At 42.5% G+C, this 16,474-nt stretch overlaps 1 protein-coding gene across 2 annotated transcripts in view; it reads left to right on the forward strand.

The window, feature by feature from the left end:
- Positions 1-16,474, forward strand: part of STK33 (serine/threonine kinase 33) — a 76,432-nt gene that overhangs the window by 43,871 nt on the left and 16,087 nt on the right. The window contains exon 11 of one of the 2 annotated variants that reach the window (XM_040988975.1): positions 13,714-13,911. The exons of the other annotated variant lie outside the window; for it this stretch is intronic. Within the exon in view, the coding sequence (XP_040844909.1) occupies positions 13,714-13,911 (198 nt within the window). The remainder of the gene's footprint in view (positions 1-13,713; positions 13,912-16,474) is intronic. 2 annotated transcript variants of the gene reach the window in all.

A 16,474-nucleotide genomic window follows, 5' to 3' on the forward strand; every position in this document is an offset into this window, starting at 1 on the left:
AAGGAAACATTTTTAAAGATTTATTTATTTCAAAGGCAGAATGACAGAAAGAGACAGGAAGAAAAGGAGAGAAGGACATTTTCCATCCACTGATTCATTCAATGGAAAATAGAGGTGAGCTTAGAGGTGATAAGTAGGAAAGGAGTCCATGAGTAAAAGACCGACAGACATAAAAGGAATGGATCGCCTTGATCATTTCATCTTAGGAACGTCCGTTCATAAAATAACACTCTTAAATATTGTATAGGTTATTATCTAGGAGAAGGCTTTTGTAATTATTATCATGAAATTTAGAAAACAAGCCAGGTGGGCTGAACCAAGTTACACCATGACACCTAACAGTTCGCATGAAGGACAGGAGTAGGGGATGGCTGGGCTGGACTAGGCTGCAATACCCACCAGCATGAGATGTGACTGAGGCAGACTGGGCAGAGCCAGGCTGCAGCACCTGCTGGCAGATGTCAAAGAGAAGCAGGCCATTCCAGATTAGATTGAGCACCCACCAACATGGGCAAGTCCTAGGGATGAGGGCAAGACTGGTAGGGGAACTTTGTGGACTCCCCTGCTAAGACACTGCTCCCACTTGTGAGCATGAGAGCTGGGACTGGAGGCAGACCAGGTTGGGCAGCCCTGCAACACCCCTGGGCCTACATGTGAGCTAGGTTTAAGGGAAGATTGCATTAGCCTAGGCCACCACATTCGCTGGCACATACAACAGTCAGAAAAAGTGTGGGCTACCAGGCTTTGCCACATACCTGCTAGGGCTAGGTGCAAGTCATGTCAAGTCATAGCAGTACCTCCTGACAAGCATGGCATCCAGGACTGTTTTTCCCAGGTGAGTTGTCTTGGAAGACTCCCCAACTAGACTGCTGAACTCAAACCCTGGCCACAGAGAAAATTACAAGATACATAATCCAACCATAGAGTGCAAAAACCACTCAAGTAACATCCTCAGATCATTCTTCCCCCCATCGGGGTCTCTAAGTTGACAGTAGATGACTGTCCCCCATCTTTGAGTGCATATGTCGTTTGGCAAGAAAGAGTGGCTGGCTCCCTTCTCCACCCATGTAGGTTCAGGAGAAAAAGAAAAAAAATTAGAAACAATTGTCCTACCCTCCTTACTCCATAGCTTGACCCTTGCCACCCTAGTCAGTGGCTCATGTGGGTGTACATCCCTCTCAACTATGTAAACAACATTAAAGATACATTTTTTAAAAGAATTTAGAAAAGTCTTATAAATCAATACAAAGGGAAACACATAATGAAGTGCAAAAGGGGCACAAAGATAGGATGGTGTATTTTAACCCAAGAGGAGACATTTGGCTAGGCAATATGTTACAAGATGTTCAGTCTCATTAGTGAACAAGAAGTACAAACCAAAACCTCAGTGTGATAAACAAATTTCAGAACCCTGGCAATATTAGACTGTGGGAAAATATAGAGTATTTCTTGATCATTAGTGGTAGGAATATTAATTGCATAGCTACTTTGGGGAAAGGGTCTAGTACATTCTCTTCCTCTACAAACAGGAAATTTCATATCTAAAATGTACCCAAGAGGAACTTCTGCACATTTACTCCAGAAAACACATACAGTAATGTTTCTAGGACTGTGTAAAGGAACAAAAGCTAAAAATCAATCTACATGTCCTTTGATTGTATAATGAATAAAATATGGTATAGTCTAATAATAGAATACTATACAGCAACAAAAAATATGCATGATGCTATGAAAAACCTTTGAAACACTGATTTAAATTAATCATAGTTTTGCAAAGATATAATTCATTTACCATAAAATTCACAGATTTTGGCTATATAGCCTAATGAATTATATATGAGGAAGTTCCAGAAAGTTTAAAGAAATTTTGTGCTATCTTTTAATTCCATTTTTCCATAAACCTTTTGAGATTCATTCACATATACACATGGTTGTTGTTTCCTCCAGAATGATAAACAAACCATTTCGGCCTTTTGTTCCCTTTTCTTGCCAGTAACTCCCTCTTCCTCTCTTCAGAGAGAAGTGATCTTCTTATTTGGTTCATTGTAGATCTGTTGACAAATTTACATAAGTAGAATCTACAATATATACTCTTGTGGCTTCCTTCCCACGGTATTCTTCCAGTGAGACTCGAGTTGCCATGTGAGCGCTGGGCCCGAAGTGCAGTGTAGCATTCTGTCGTGTGAACACAGCACAGTGCAGTTAACCTTTGCCCTGTTAGGCATTTGGGCAGCTCTAGTTGGTGACTGGTATAAATGAGGCAGTTGTGAACAGTCCTGCAAAAATCTTGTATGCACTGTCTTCCCTGGAGTATATATTGCAGAGTGAAATAACTGGAAAGCAAGGTAGGCCTTTGTTTAGCTTTATTGGAAACTTTCAGAAAGTCTCTTGAGGTGATTCTGCTACTCACCAGTGTCTGGGAGTTGGTATCCCCAGTGCTTGTTGCTGTTACAATTTTAAATGTGAATATCCTAGTAGACCTGTGATGGTATCTTCTTGTGGTTTAACTTGTATTTCCTACACAACAAATGAAGCCGATTACCCTTGCTTATGCTTGCTGACCTTTTTGCATGTCCTCTTTTGCAGAATGGTTGAGTCAAGTCTCTTTTCCACTTTTCTCTGGGCTTTTTTATATTTATTTATTATTTCTTTGTAGAGGTTCTCGATATGAGCTTTCTGTCATATGCATTTAATATCACAGAAATAAGTTTTTGATAGATATGTGATGAATAGGTATCTACACAAATACGTGTGTATGTACATTATGTATTAATGTTTCATATTTTATATACATTATACATTGTGCATAATATGTAGCCAGTATTTTTATATTTGTGCAATACATATAATATTTCCTAGTTTATTGCTTGTCTTTTTGCTATTTTAAAGGTATCTTTTGATGATGAGTGTTTAGCTTTGATGAAATTTCTTTTCTCTTTTCTTTCATGGCTGGTGCTCTGTGTTCCACCCAATAATTCTTGCCTACCCCAAAATAATGAAGTCAGTCTCCTATGTTTCCGTCCAGAAGCTTTTATATTTTTACCCCTAACAGTGAAGTCTTTGTTCTGTTGTGAATTAATTCTTGTATATGGTGCAGTATAGAAGTCAAGATTGAACATTCCCCACTGCCCGTTCCCCCACAAGGATATCCAGTTTCCTCAAATAATGTAATTTCGAATGACAAAAACATATATATCATATTTCATATGAAGTGAATATAGCAAAAAAATATTTGAATGTTAAATCTTAAAGCTAAAAAATTTTCAAAAAGAACACTGGGCCACAAATAGAGGTGAAGGAACTCTTGGGCGATTTCAAACCAAGAACCTTTCTCTTCCTGTCTCCTTATTCCCTTCCACTGCAGATATCCATTCTTAAGTATTTTTTATGTATCCTTTCATAAAAGGCTACGATGTTTTTATGTGTGTATTTCAAACTAAAATGGATTCATATTACACAAATTATGTTTTCACCTACTATAAGAAATGTTTTGGATTATCAAAAATTGATATTGTTTCTCAAATTGTTGATACTTTTTGTAAATGGCCTTCTGTGCATATGAAGGGCTTAAATTGTTCCACATTTTTGCTATGAAAATCAGTGGTGCACCAAAGGCTCTTTTAAATATGTTTCATTCCATGTCAGCTTATCTGTAGGTTTAAATTCTTACTAGTGAAATTACTGGTCAGACATAATATGCATTATGTGTTTTGACTTTTGCTAATTTATTTTCCTTTGAAAAGCAGGTGTAGAAGAGTGTTTATTTCCTTGCACCATCATCAAAGCAAAGTATTCTCAAACTTTTTTTGCTTTTATCTTTTTCTCCTTTACTATTATTATCATACTATTATCATTTTATGATACAGTTCCAGACTCTAGGATTTCCCCTCCCCCGCCCCTAAACCGAGGTTAGATAAAATGCTAATGAATGACTCATGTGTCGCTGAAAAAATGAAAAAAGGAAATCAAGAACCTTATTGAAGAAAAGAATTTAATGCAAAAAAATGGGTTTTAAAGAAATGAAACCAAAAACAAAAACATCAAAATCCATAAAATATAGTTTCTGCTGGCTGATCTTTGTTGGTGAAATGTGCCTCCTGTAGGCAACAACTAAATGAGTTTTGTGTTTTTAATTCTGTTTTACTAATCTATGGCATTTGTTTGATGAGTTTCAGCCATCTAAATTCAGGGTTAAAATAAATAGGTGGTAATTTGTTCTTGTTCTTTGGCAATGGGTTGTTTGTTGATTTAGTCTTCCGTTGTTATTTTACTGATATGTACTTCACATTTGCCTTTGTTTTTGGTGGATGCTGTTCCTTTCCTCCTGCAAGAGAACATCTTTAAGTATTGTTTGTAAGGCAGATTTGAAAGAAGCATATTCTTTTAACTTTTATTTCATTTTCAAAGAAAGGAAAACGTTGCTGCATATGTTATCCTGAGCCTACCATTTTTGCTTTTACAATCTGGAATATATTGCTCTATTCTCTTGTTGCCTGTAGAATTTCCTATGAGAGGTCTCCTGTGAATTTCATTGGCATTCCTTTATATGTCGGGGTTTTTTTTCCATGTGCACATTTAAGGATCTTTTGCTTATGTTTGATTGAAGAGAGCTTGATTATCATGTGTTGTGGTGAATATCACTTTTGGTCAACCCTTCTGGGAGTTTTGTACTCTTCCTGGATGCTGTTTCCCAATTCTTTCTCTAGGTTAGAGAAGTTTTCCCTTAATATTTCATTGAATACACCTTTAATTCAAGCTTCTTTTTCTGCACCTTCTGGGACTCCCATAACTCTTATGTTTGGTGTTTTAATAGTGTCTTTCAATTCTCGAATAATTTCGTTTAGCTTGATACAGCTCTGCTTCCAGCTTTTTGTTTCCTCCTGGTGACAGAAAATATCTTCCAGTTCTGAGATTCTTTCTTCTGCCTCCTTCATTGTATTATTGAAACTTTCCATCGAATTTTTAATTTGATCTGTTGTGTCCTTCATTTTCAATAATTCGGCTTGATTTTGTTTCAGTGTTGCTATTTCCTATGTGGCAAATTCCTTAAATTCAGGCATGTGTTTCCCGTTGTTGATAAGAAGCTTTATAGCAAATGTTTTGAATTTTGTACCATCCCTTTTCTCGATGTATTCCTCAGTTAACTGAGATTGGCAAAGGCTTTTACTCCTTTGCAGGGGAGTTTTCAGTAATATCCATTGTGCCTTTGTCTCTTTTGCTCCTGGTCATTGTACTTCTGGCTGGCAGATTCTTCTCCTTGGGGCAGGTTTCTAAGCTGTGTCACCTACAGATCTACAGGTTGACTTTATGAGTTTTGTACCCACTGTTTGCAGTCACTTGTGCCACTTCCTCCAGCAAATTTCAGATCTGGGCTCTTATGTTAGATTTCCATCATGGTCTATGTAGCCCCAGCTCCTGGCTCCACACTCTACCTCCTGTGATTCTGCGCTGTTGTTGCACTTTCGTCTGTACAACATTTCCCCCAGTTCCGGTTCTCACAATTCCCAAGATTAAGGAGAAACGAGATGTCCTGAATAGCTAGGTTGCTAGTGGTGCTGATCTTGCTGAAACCTACAGGCTATTAGATCTGAGGACCACCTGGACATATTTTGAGTTGTAAGATGCCAAAGTTGGTATTATTTTCAGTGTTGGACCAGTGCAATGTACTGAGCTCAGTGAATTCACTCCCAGCTCAGTACATGCACCAGCTCACTGTTGGCCCTACAGTCTTAAAGCCTTTGCCACACTGTACAAAATGACACCTTATATGCCACCACTAGAGGTCTTGATCTGCTGGCCATCACTTCTGCGAGCTACCTAGGCCTATTTTGGGTGGAACCTGAAGGATGCTACATAGTTGCAATTCACTGAGCCCAAAATGAGTTCACTCCCAGCTTAGTGCATATGCAGTCCTGTCCCATAGCCCTTGCCTTCTTACACAAGATGGCACCCAACTCAGCTCTACTAGGGGTTTGGGCTATGAAATCCACCTTGTTCCCGCACCACTTGTTTGGGAATCTGCTGCTCTGCCTCTGCTCCTGGTCAAATCAAACAAACCAGCAGGATGGGCAGTTCTTTGTCTGAGTTCACCTCCTGAGTTCCCAGTAAATTTTCATTCCCACCTGGTTGCTGCTGGAGTTCCAGCCACTAGTGAAGTTCAGAACGCTGCTTGCTGAATGCTGCTGTCGTATCAGATCAGTGCAACACCACACCATTGTCTCCGCTGCATTCCTGTGTCCATCAGTCTCCAGGTACCCCACGGCTATCGGTCTGTCCTCTCCTATTTCATGGAATGTGTGCTTTCTGCTTCACCCTAATGTTTCTCCATCTCTAAACATTTCCTCACTCTATTCCATCATCTTGACTCCAAAGATTAAATGTATATCCACCTGTTACGTGAAAATTGGTATCTCACTGTTTTGAGTTGAATTGAAATGTATTAGTTCTGTGAATTTGATTATTTATTCATTTCTTTCTTTATTTATTTATTTTCAGGGCCTGTCTGTTAATTCCAAATCATTTTTTAAATTATTTTATTTTGATAATCTTTACATAATTGATTAGGGCACAAAGGGTCAAGGGCTACAGGAAAATGGGTAAGATCGTTGTTTCCACTTCAATATTATTTTTCCCCGCTGTATCTGGGGTCAGGGGAGAGATAAAGGGAGAAGCCCCACCCAGCCTCCCACTCATCCCAGGTCCCCGATGTGGGGCATGCTCCGAGGGTCCTGCTCAAGCAGTTTTGATAGTTCAACAGTTCTGAATTGCTACCAATCTCGCCGTTCCAATCATGATGAAACCTATTCAGAATCCACTAGCTGACATAGTCTCTTCATGGTTGGGGTTCTGAGATCAGCAGTTCAGTTGGAAGGATCTCCAAAGAAACTTCACCTGAGATGATCCCCAGACCTGATTCTTGTATGTGTGCTTGCCAGTACAGGGTCTGGCACAGTCCATTGTGCCAATCAGCTTTTGCACATGCTGGTCATTGCAGTTGCTGGCTCACTTCTGCTTCCAGCCCTGTCTTCCTTGTGAACCAATGGGTATTGTATTCCAGCTCGATCCTGCCCATTTCATACTCGGCCCTCACGCAAACCAGTGGAAACTACAGCTTAGTTGGGGCGACTCCCCATAACCCCCACCAGGCTGCCCCTACCCTGGTTCCCATGCTTGCCAGTATGTACTGCAGGCTTGTCTAGTCTGTCCCAGATCTCATTTAGCTCTCGTACATGTCAATGGGCATTGAAGCTTCATTCAACCTAACCAGCCCTACTATGCTGCCCACCCACATGCTGGTGGGTGCTGGTTATGTCTAGCCATGCCTGCCCCAGTCCTGGTTTTCATGTTCTCCAGTGGGAGTGGTAACCCAAGAGGAAGGTGCCTACTATTTCCCTCAGGGGCCCCCTCCCACATCATGCACTTTTCAGGTTCTGCAGTTAAACTTGACAGAATTAGCCCCCAGTGCCAGCATCTGCCAACTGATGCTGCAAAGCCAAACCAACCTCATCCTCTCTGATTTTTTATGGTTGCACCAGTAAAAACAATCAGCCCACTCTGGCTTTTCCCTCATCTAGCTCACATGAGGCCCAGTTGTTTGTTTGTTTGTTTGTTTGTTTGTTTGTTTTCAGGGCCTGTCTGTTAAGTCCAAATCTTAATATTTGACCAAAGTATCTCCTCAGCAAGTGTTCATTTTTTTTCATTTTTTACAAAATGACTAGTAGACTTCTCTATTTGTCTGTTAAATGAGTAAACATTTATTAACCAAAAGTTTACTTGTGAAAACTTTGTATTGTCAAACTGTGCTGCTACCTGCGTGCTATTTCCTGCTTCATGATGGATGAGTTTAGTGTCTGACCTCCCGGATGCAGCCAGTGAGGAGAGTTCAGACGTCAGTGCTCTAGTGGTAAGGGCAGGGATAGCCACACCGTGTGCTGCAGCAATTCCACCCCATTTTTTTTAAGTTAGTTTGTTTACACTTTTTGTTAATCTAAGAGACTCTCAGCACATGTCTTTGAGCCACTTATTTTTTGTTTAGTCCAAGTATCTGATGTAAATCTTCCCCTAGAAGGTAGCAAACAAGAAGGATGTGTGTGCTGGGTTTCCAGGAGACCTTTAGCCAGCTCAGTATCAAAGTCCAGGCTTACTAGCACAGGTAGATGGAGGTCAAGAGCTAGAACTTTCCAACTGGAGTTCAGTGTTTTTGTGGGAACTATGTTGCTATTCTTGATTCTTTCTCCACAGTCTCTTTGGAATGAAAAATGAGATCAATTCTTTAACCACAATGGCAATCTAGAGTCAACCACTAGCTTCCTAGGTGTATGTAAATGTGAATTTTAAAAAATGATTTGTTTTTATTTGAAATACATATTTTAGAGCGAGTACAGAAGAAGTAGAGAAAGGTCTTGCATCTGCTGATTCACTCTTCAAATGGCCACAACCATCAGGCCTGAGCGTATCCGGAGCCAGGAGCCAGGAGCCTCTTGCAGGTCTCCCAGGCTGGTGCAGGGTCCTGAGACTTTGATCCATTCTCTGCTGCTTTCCCAGGCCACAAGCAGAGAGCTAGATAAGACGTAGAGCAGCCATAACATGAATCAACACCCATTTGTGATAATGGTGCTTGCAAGAGGAGGATTAGCGTGTCACACCACCATGCCTGCCTATAAACGTGAATTTAGCATTCAAAATATTCCTAAGAGGTGTAGGTGCAAGACAGTATAGGCTGTCTAGCTTTTCATGGTAATGCAGGACATTGAACATGACAGCGTAGGCTAGAACTATTCAAATGATCTTAATGCATGGGAAAGGGCCCGGCAGCATGGCCTTAGCGGCTAAAGTCATCGCCTTGAACGCGCCAGGATCCCATATGGGCACCGGTTCTGATCCCGGCAGCTCCACTTCCCATCCAGCTCCCTGCTTGTGACCTGGGAAAGCAGTCGAGGACGGCCCAAAGCTTTGGGACCCTGCACCTGCGTGGGAGACCCGGAAGAGGCTCCTGGCTCCTGGCTTCGGATTGGCACAGCATCAGCAGTTGCGCTCACTTGGGGAGTGAATCATCGGACGGAAGATCTTCCTTTCTGTCTCTCCTCCTCTTAGTATAAAGTTTTATTGCCTTTCCAATAAAACTAAATAAATCTTGTTTAAAAAAAGATAATATAGCCTCCCTGGGGGAGGGGAAGGTCAGCAGGCCCACAGGTTCTCCTTAGCCTGAAAGCTTTTTGACCAGCACGGGTGGATTCAACTGGGCCGCATGGCTCCCCGAGTGAGGGCCTGGGCAAAGCCCTCATGCTGCCCGGTGGTGCACTCTATATGCTTGAGGGAGGGGATTTGCAGGGAGACTGGGGGATAGCGCAGGTAGTAGTGAGCAATGACCTGCCAGGTGAAGAATCACAGCTGAGGGACTTCCATGGATAAGGCCACTGTGCGTGTAGGTAAGCAAGGGGCTGAGGCCAAATGGTTTGGAGAGAGGAACCGGAGGGCTTTTATGGGTCAGACCAAAGTATGAATACACGGGGGAGACCTGAGCTGGGGTAGTTATCATCGACCATCGCCACGCACCACTTACTGTGTGCACACTAAAGCAAAGGCTGGGGCCTACCAGTAAGGTGGAACAGAGGATGGGTGATGTTAGGATGGACCATGACAATAGCTAGCACCCGAAAGAATCAGTCTGGTAGCAGAATCTGTAGGGGGCATTTAGCCTTACCCTGTAGAACTGTAGTCTCTGCTGGTATACCCAAGAGCTGTGGGTAGGAACAAGCCTGACTGGGGAGGTAACAGGATGTGCCAGCTGGGTTGGGGTTCCCACTGGTGAGGACAAGAACCGAACTGGGTTGGACATGACTACAGTCTTCCTCTGCATGGGTATGGACTGGGTCTGGGGAGAGACAGACTGGGCCAGACTGTAGCACATGCTGGTACTCATGAGAGCCAGGGTGGGTGTAGAATGGGCTTGACCCCCGCTGAACGATGCGAAAGCTTGTCTAGGCATGGACCAGATGTGGCTGAGCTGCAACACCCAACAATAAGAACCAGAATGGGTGTGGGCCAGTTGAGCAAGAACACTGTTCCTGCCAGAACAAGAGGTAGACAAAGTCAACCTGGCCAAAGGCCAACTGGCATGAGCGAGAGCTACCACTGGGAGGAGATCCAACAGAGGAGCTTGGGAAACTCCGTCAGGATGCAGTCCCTGCCTCCCTGCAGGTGAGTGCAAGAATCAAGACAAGGAGCAGCCCAGACCATACCAGGTTACAGTACCCACCAGGGTACATGTGGCTCAGGTCTGGGGACAGACCAGGCTGAGTCAGTTCATAACATCCACTGGTGGGTCTGAGAACCAAGACAGGGTGCAAGAGGAGCCAGATCAGGCCGCTACACCAGCCACTTCACATTAGGACTGGGACAGAGATCCGGCTGGGCTGGGTTAGGCTGCAGCACCCACTGTGGGCAGGCTACACTGAGCCAGGCTGCTCAATACAATAGTGGAATGCTGAGGTGAGGCAAGCCATGGCTGCCTGGGATCGATGGGTGCCGGTTCATGAGCCCTGGGGGTAGGAGATCTGGGAGAATTGGGTTGCCTGGCCCAAATCCTGGGGTGTGCACTGGGTTTGTTAGCCCAGTGGATGAGGGATCCAGCAAGATTCTGATCGCCTTGCTCAGGTCTCTTGGCCAGCTTGCGTGGTGGGTGCCAGGTTCATGAATCCTGGGGGGCAGGTGATCCAGCGGGGCTTGGGTCACCTGGCCCGGGTCCTTGGGACCACCTGCAAGAATATGACCTCAGTGAAAAAGGCAGAGCAGTGGATGCAGACCCTGATGCTCATGGAGAATATGGTAGCTCATTTGTTTCCGTAGCAGAAGGATAACAGAACAAATTGGACAACCACCCCAGCCAAATGATGACTGCAAAAATCTTGGTGAATGGAGACCTGAGGTTGACTGTCAGCCAGTGGCCATTGGGAGGGCTGCATCATCACTGGATTGGCAAAAATCGACAGCATTTCAGAACTATTCAAACCACTTGGGTAGAACCCTCAGAACGTGCACACATCTGGACCCTGGGTTAATACCATGTGGCAGTTCCCCATTCCTGGGTACTGAGACATTTGGGAGACCAAGTGTGACTTCCCCCGCTTTATCTCTCTCCTTATCCTAAAAACAAGGAGAAATAGAGAATTTGGAAACAAGGTTTTCACCTGCCTTTCCCTAACGCCCAATCCTTCCCACCCTGATCAACTATGTAATCATCATGAAAAATTAAAAAAGAAAAAAGTTAATATAGCATGGTGACTTTGCTTTTGGTGAGGGGGCACTGATGCTGTTTAGCTAAATTATGTTAACTGAAATAATGTGTCTTACGACTATGCAAAGCAAGGGCTGCCTAAATAAATGACGGTCATGTTGTACTGACTGCATACATGTTTTGCAGTAACTATAATTTTGTTGGTCATGGCAGTTGTAGATTAAGCTTACTCTTGAAAGCGATTTACAGAATGTCAGTGTTTACTTTGAACTCTGTATTAGGTTGTGATAGCAAATGGCCCCACATCTCCATGTGCTTAGTACCTTGTGCTGTCATCTGCCGAGAGAAGGGAAGCGGCTGTCTGTTACTTTGCACCCACTCAAGGACCCAGGCAGAGGGAGCCTCCATCTCTGTGTTTCTGTAGTTTCCAAGCAGAAATTGGGACATAAAGGAACATACACCGTCTCTGTTTCCACCTATTAAGTGAAATAAACCAGAGTAAATCACGTGATCGTGTTTCAGTGGGAAAAGGGAAGTGAAATTCTGCCATATACCTTTATACAAAAAAGGAGAAATATTAGGTAAACAGCATTAGTGACTGCTACAGTACCCAGAGTTACCTGTGCGGTTTGTTCTGCAGGAGCTTTGAGGACTAGGGTTATAGACACAGTTAATGTAGCTGCCAACCCAAGAATCAAGTTCAGGAAAAGTTCTGTGCACTTGCGTTCCAGGAGCCTAGACACTGTGATGTTTCCTAAAAAGCAGAGCTGGCGGTAGGGATGAAGCCAGGAAGTTTTAATGGATGGCAGGTGGGTCATAGGGATGAGCCAGAGCCCTTTAGACCAGCTGTTGAGGTGTGAGGATTATCTGCCCATCGCACTGATCTCAGAGCTTCCAGGGCACTGCCCTGGGCTTCCACCTGTGCTCTGCCTGACTGTCACGAGGCTATATCTTTGGCAGTTCTGGAATACCTCACAGAGATGATTCTTGAAGTGAACCTGAAAGGAAATATAGGCCGTGACTTGGCAAAAAGGAATAAAGAGGGCTTCTGCACTAAGTGGGAGCAGGATGAATGAGTGGAACAAGTGCAGGGTGCACTAGGAACCATGGAGGTGATAAGAACATTGACTTTCTTAAGACAGAGTGAAACAGAAGAAACCTAGGGAATTAACAACATGCTAATCCTCATATAGTTATTGCCATTGTGTTTTCAATGTTGCCTCTATCTTTAGCCACAAATATGTTCAGCTTAACAAACATATCTTCAATAGTATATTCAGATAGCTGCTGTTGAAATACCCTGTCTCCAGGCTAGCATTTTGCATAGTAGCTTAACCTTTCATGTGCGATGCTGGAATCCCATATGGGTACCAGTTCAAGACCTGGCTACTGCACTCCCAATCCAACTTCCTGCTAATATGCCTATGAAAGCAGTGGAAGATGGCCCAAGTGCTTGAGCCTCAATACTCTGGTGACAGACCTGGAAGAAGCTCTGAACTCCTGGTTTCAGCCTGAGCCAACCATTTGGGGAATTAAATCAGTGGATGAAACATCTCTGTCTGTCTTTCTGTCTCTCCTCTCTGTGTAACTCTGCCTTGCAAATAAATTAAAAATAAGTGTTTTAAAAATTCCCTGCCTCATGGTTATCTGTGTTCTGTTGCTTATTCCTGAATGCTACCCACATACTGGATCGTTTCGGGCCACTCCATAATGGTGCCCACATCTGAACTTCTCATTTTAATTTAAATGAGAATCCTAATTTCTTGTTCAATTGTTTTCTAACTGTCTGAGTTAGTAGCAAAACTATTTATGACATTCCTAGTCAACTTGGAGTCATTTGAGTATGCGTTGTTGGCACATTAGGTGGGATATTGTATTTGTGAAAGTATAGTTAATATTAAATGGGCAGCGTTAATATGCTATACTTATATCTGGGATAAGGAGATTGAGTCAGGAACAACAAACAGCCATATTCTGTCTAACTCATCCAGACAGATAAGGGCTTTCAAACAAGTGTCTGTATTCTTAGGTGTGACATTCAACTTATCAATGGAATTTAGCCAATTTGACCTTATACAGACTGATCCTTGGTGTTGGACTCATCTTGGGAGCGCTCATTCCTCCAGCCTCCTCGTCAGTCTTCCAGGAACGGTACTATGAAGGGTCTGCAGGTGCTGGGGAATGGCCTGTGTGGTGTGCCATACTCCAGCATGCCTCATGGTCCTTCAAGTCTGAGTATTTCCCATCAACACCCTGACCAGTTGCTGTCACACAAGCAGTGTAAGGGCACACGCAGGGTCAGGGCACACACAGTGTCAGGACACACGCAGTGTGCTCCTGATGGGCACCAAGAGTTTTGCATTCTCATTTTTCCATGTGAATTTTTCTGAACTTGGAGGAGTATATTATTAGAAGATATAGATCTTTTAAATTGCCTGAGCTATTTATAACATTAAGCATTTATTGTTAATTATTAGGGCAACACACTGGCTTCAGGGAGACCATACAATGTGTTAGAAATGATGAAAGAATGGAAAAATAATCCAGAAAGCGATGAGGAGAACACAGCAGATGAGAAGACTTATTGGTCCATTCAAGAAAAATTGAAGAACTACCATCTCAAAGGCAATGCCCATGATGCCAATGACAGTTCAGATGGAGAGGAAGGAAAGCAGGTAAGAGGGCCCACAAAACAAGTTGCGAGAACCGTTGTTTAGTCTCCAAACTGGGAAGCACCCTCACAGCATTCGAAACATTTTTTTTTCCTGCTCTTTTTTGTTGTCCATAAGGACCTGCGTTAGATGGAAAGTACTCTCCATCCTGTGGGCTGCTATCGTTTAACCATGTGACCTGCATGTATATTTTTAAGTTCAATGATTACGTAGAGCGGGAGTCATATATTTATAATAGCCATAAACTGGAAATAATCCAAGTGTCCATTAAATAAGAATGAGTAAGCAAATTTTGATATATCCATATAATAGAGGATTACTTGGCAAGAAAAAATGAGTTATGGATACATGATGAACCCAAAGACCTGTATTTTGGTTCAAAGTAAATTCTACTTTCATTAACTCCCAACAAGATCCAGTTCTTTATATAAATAATCATTATAATGGAAGTTGATTTTTCTTATTTCCTTTGGTTTTCTTTCTGTCCTTCCTTCCGGAAGTCATGGGGAATGAACATGAGAGAAGGTGGGTGACCATTGCAAGCAAACTACAGCAGAGAACTTAAATCAGAATTTTGTCATTTGGACCTTGTGCAGGTCTATAATTTGAATGTGTGACTCTGGAAATGGTTGCTATGGTGATAAACCACTTTACTTAAATAGCATGTATTTTACTCAAAATTCAGAGAAGTGGTAACAGTTTCCAGTAATCATGCACTGGTATTAACTTGCAGGGATATGCCTAGAGCTTACAGGTTTTGCATCCATTATCACCAGATAAGTTCATCAGGTTATAGTTATGCCAGTGAATAATGAAATATATATATTTAGCCCAATTTTCTTGCTTGTTACATATCTTCACTTGCACACAAGGGGTTTCTCCCCACTTCTCCTTTCCCCTACTCATCTTCCCCACTCAAGATTAATAACATGAACTAGAGGTATCAAGGCCAAGGTTATTGAAGTACAGAAAGGTGACACTGGAAGGAATCTCATAAGGGCATCTTCTCCGTCATTCCATGCCGGAGTCCAGCTCCAGCCGAGTTCGGAGCTCGGGAAGGGTGCGTGGAGTCGGCGATAAAGAAAGACACAGACACAGGCATTTGGTGCGTTCTTCCAACCGCTCAGGAAAAAACTGTCCTTTTTATTTTCTCAAAACCCTTCTCAAGCTTCTACACAAGCAACTATTCTATTTTTTTTTCTTTTCAAAATTAAGGGGGCATGTACAGACATTTGGTCACTCTGTCTGTACTCAAGGCTAAGCAGGTGCTCCTAAAGATAATTTTGCAAAATACTGCATTCATATTCTTCAAAGCAAGCTATTGTTTATCCTTCAACAGTAGCCATGGAGCAACAGCCAGGACTCCAAGGCCAAGGCACATGCGATTATCTGCTAATCAGTAGTACTTTCCCACCACATTTTTACTTCTACAATTTACCCATCATTTAATGGGAAAATAGGTTATAAGGGAAAAAACCTAAAATCTAAAATAGAAACTTCAAATGTTAAATCTCCCTACAACTATAGACCCCTACAACCCCATAAACAATAAGACAATAATCAAAAGCATTTTTCTTTAATAAAAGCATCCTTAATCCTCTAGCTAAAAATTATAAAAGCGGCTAAAACAGTTACATTTTCTATATTCCAAAAAAATTGCAAAGACAGGCTAGCCTTTGAGATAACAATAACTATATTTATTGCCATAGCAGTTTCAGCTCTCACTCCCATCACTTGTATTAATATTTAGGATATTTTCAAGCCCCTTCCCAGAAGGTGTGCTATATGTCTGGGCCCGATTTCAGGGCAATGGGTAGGTACACAATAAGGTGTCCAGAAATGGCATGGGTTTAATTGTGCTCCTGTGTGTAAATTGTCAAAGGCCCACTCACCAAGATATTATCAGTGACACTAACTCTCAAGCTCACGTTGGTGATAAAAGCCATCCCACAGGGGCAAACACTGCCTCAATAGATTGCAAAATTCTTAGTGGGGTGCTTGAGTGTCCATGCAGCCAGGGGGTAAAACAGTATCAAGGTGGTCGGAGAGACTTCCGCCGGGCCTTGCCACACAGCTGGAAACTCCCCCGGGCCTTGCCGCACAGGGGAGCTGTTCTCATCACACCCTCGTGTCATCCACACCCACTGCGCGGACCCCAGCATCTCCCCCTTTTTTATTATTAAGTTGGAGGATGTGCAGTGCTCTGTGAGTGGCTTAAATCATGGAGCTCAAATGTTAGAAGATGACTGGGCCAAGAAACAACACAGAAAGGAGAACAATTAGCGTGATTCCCAAATTAATAAAGAAAGAAGAAAAGTTCTTCTTAGAAATAAAAGATGAAAGAGATTGTAAAAATTGATTAGCAACACCTCCCGTGGAAATGGCCTGAAGGTGAGAGTGAGAGGTAGTAGAATTTTGGGCATATAATTCTTGGATGCTAAAAATATTAGATGTACTATTCCATACACTATGGAGATGAGCTTTAACATCAATCCAGGAGACATTTGAGTAAGTGTAAGGTAGCGGAGTAACACAGATCCATTTTTAATTACTATGACAAGTGGCA

The sequence above is a fragment of the Ochotona curzoniae genome, unplaced genomic scaffold (genome assembly GCF_017591425.1).
Source record: "Ochotona curzoniae isolate NIBS_2020 unplaced genomic scaffold, NIBS_Ocur_1.0 contig_517, whole genome shotgun sequence".
Taxonomy (NCBI): Eukaryota; Metazoa; Chordata; class Mammalia; order Lagomorpha; family Ochotonidae; genus Ochotona; species Ochotona curzoniae.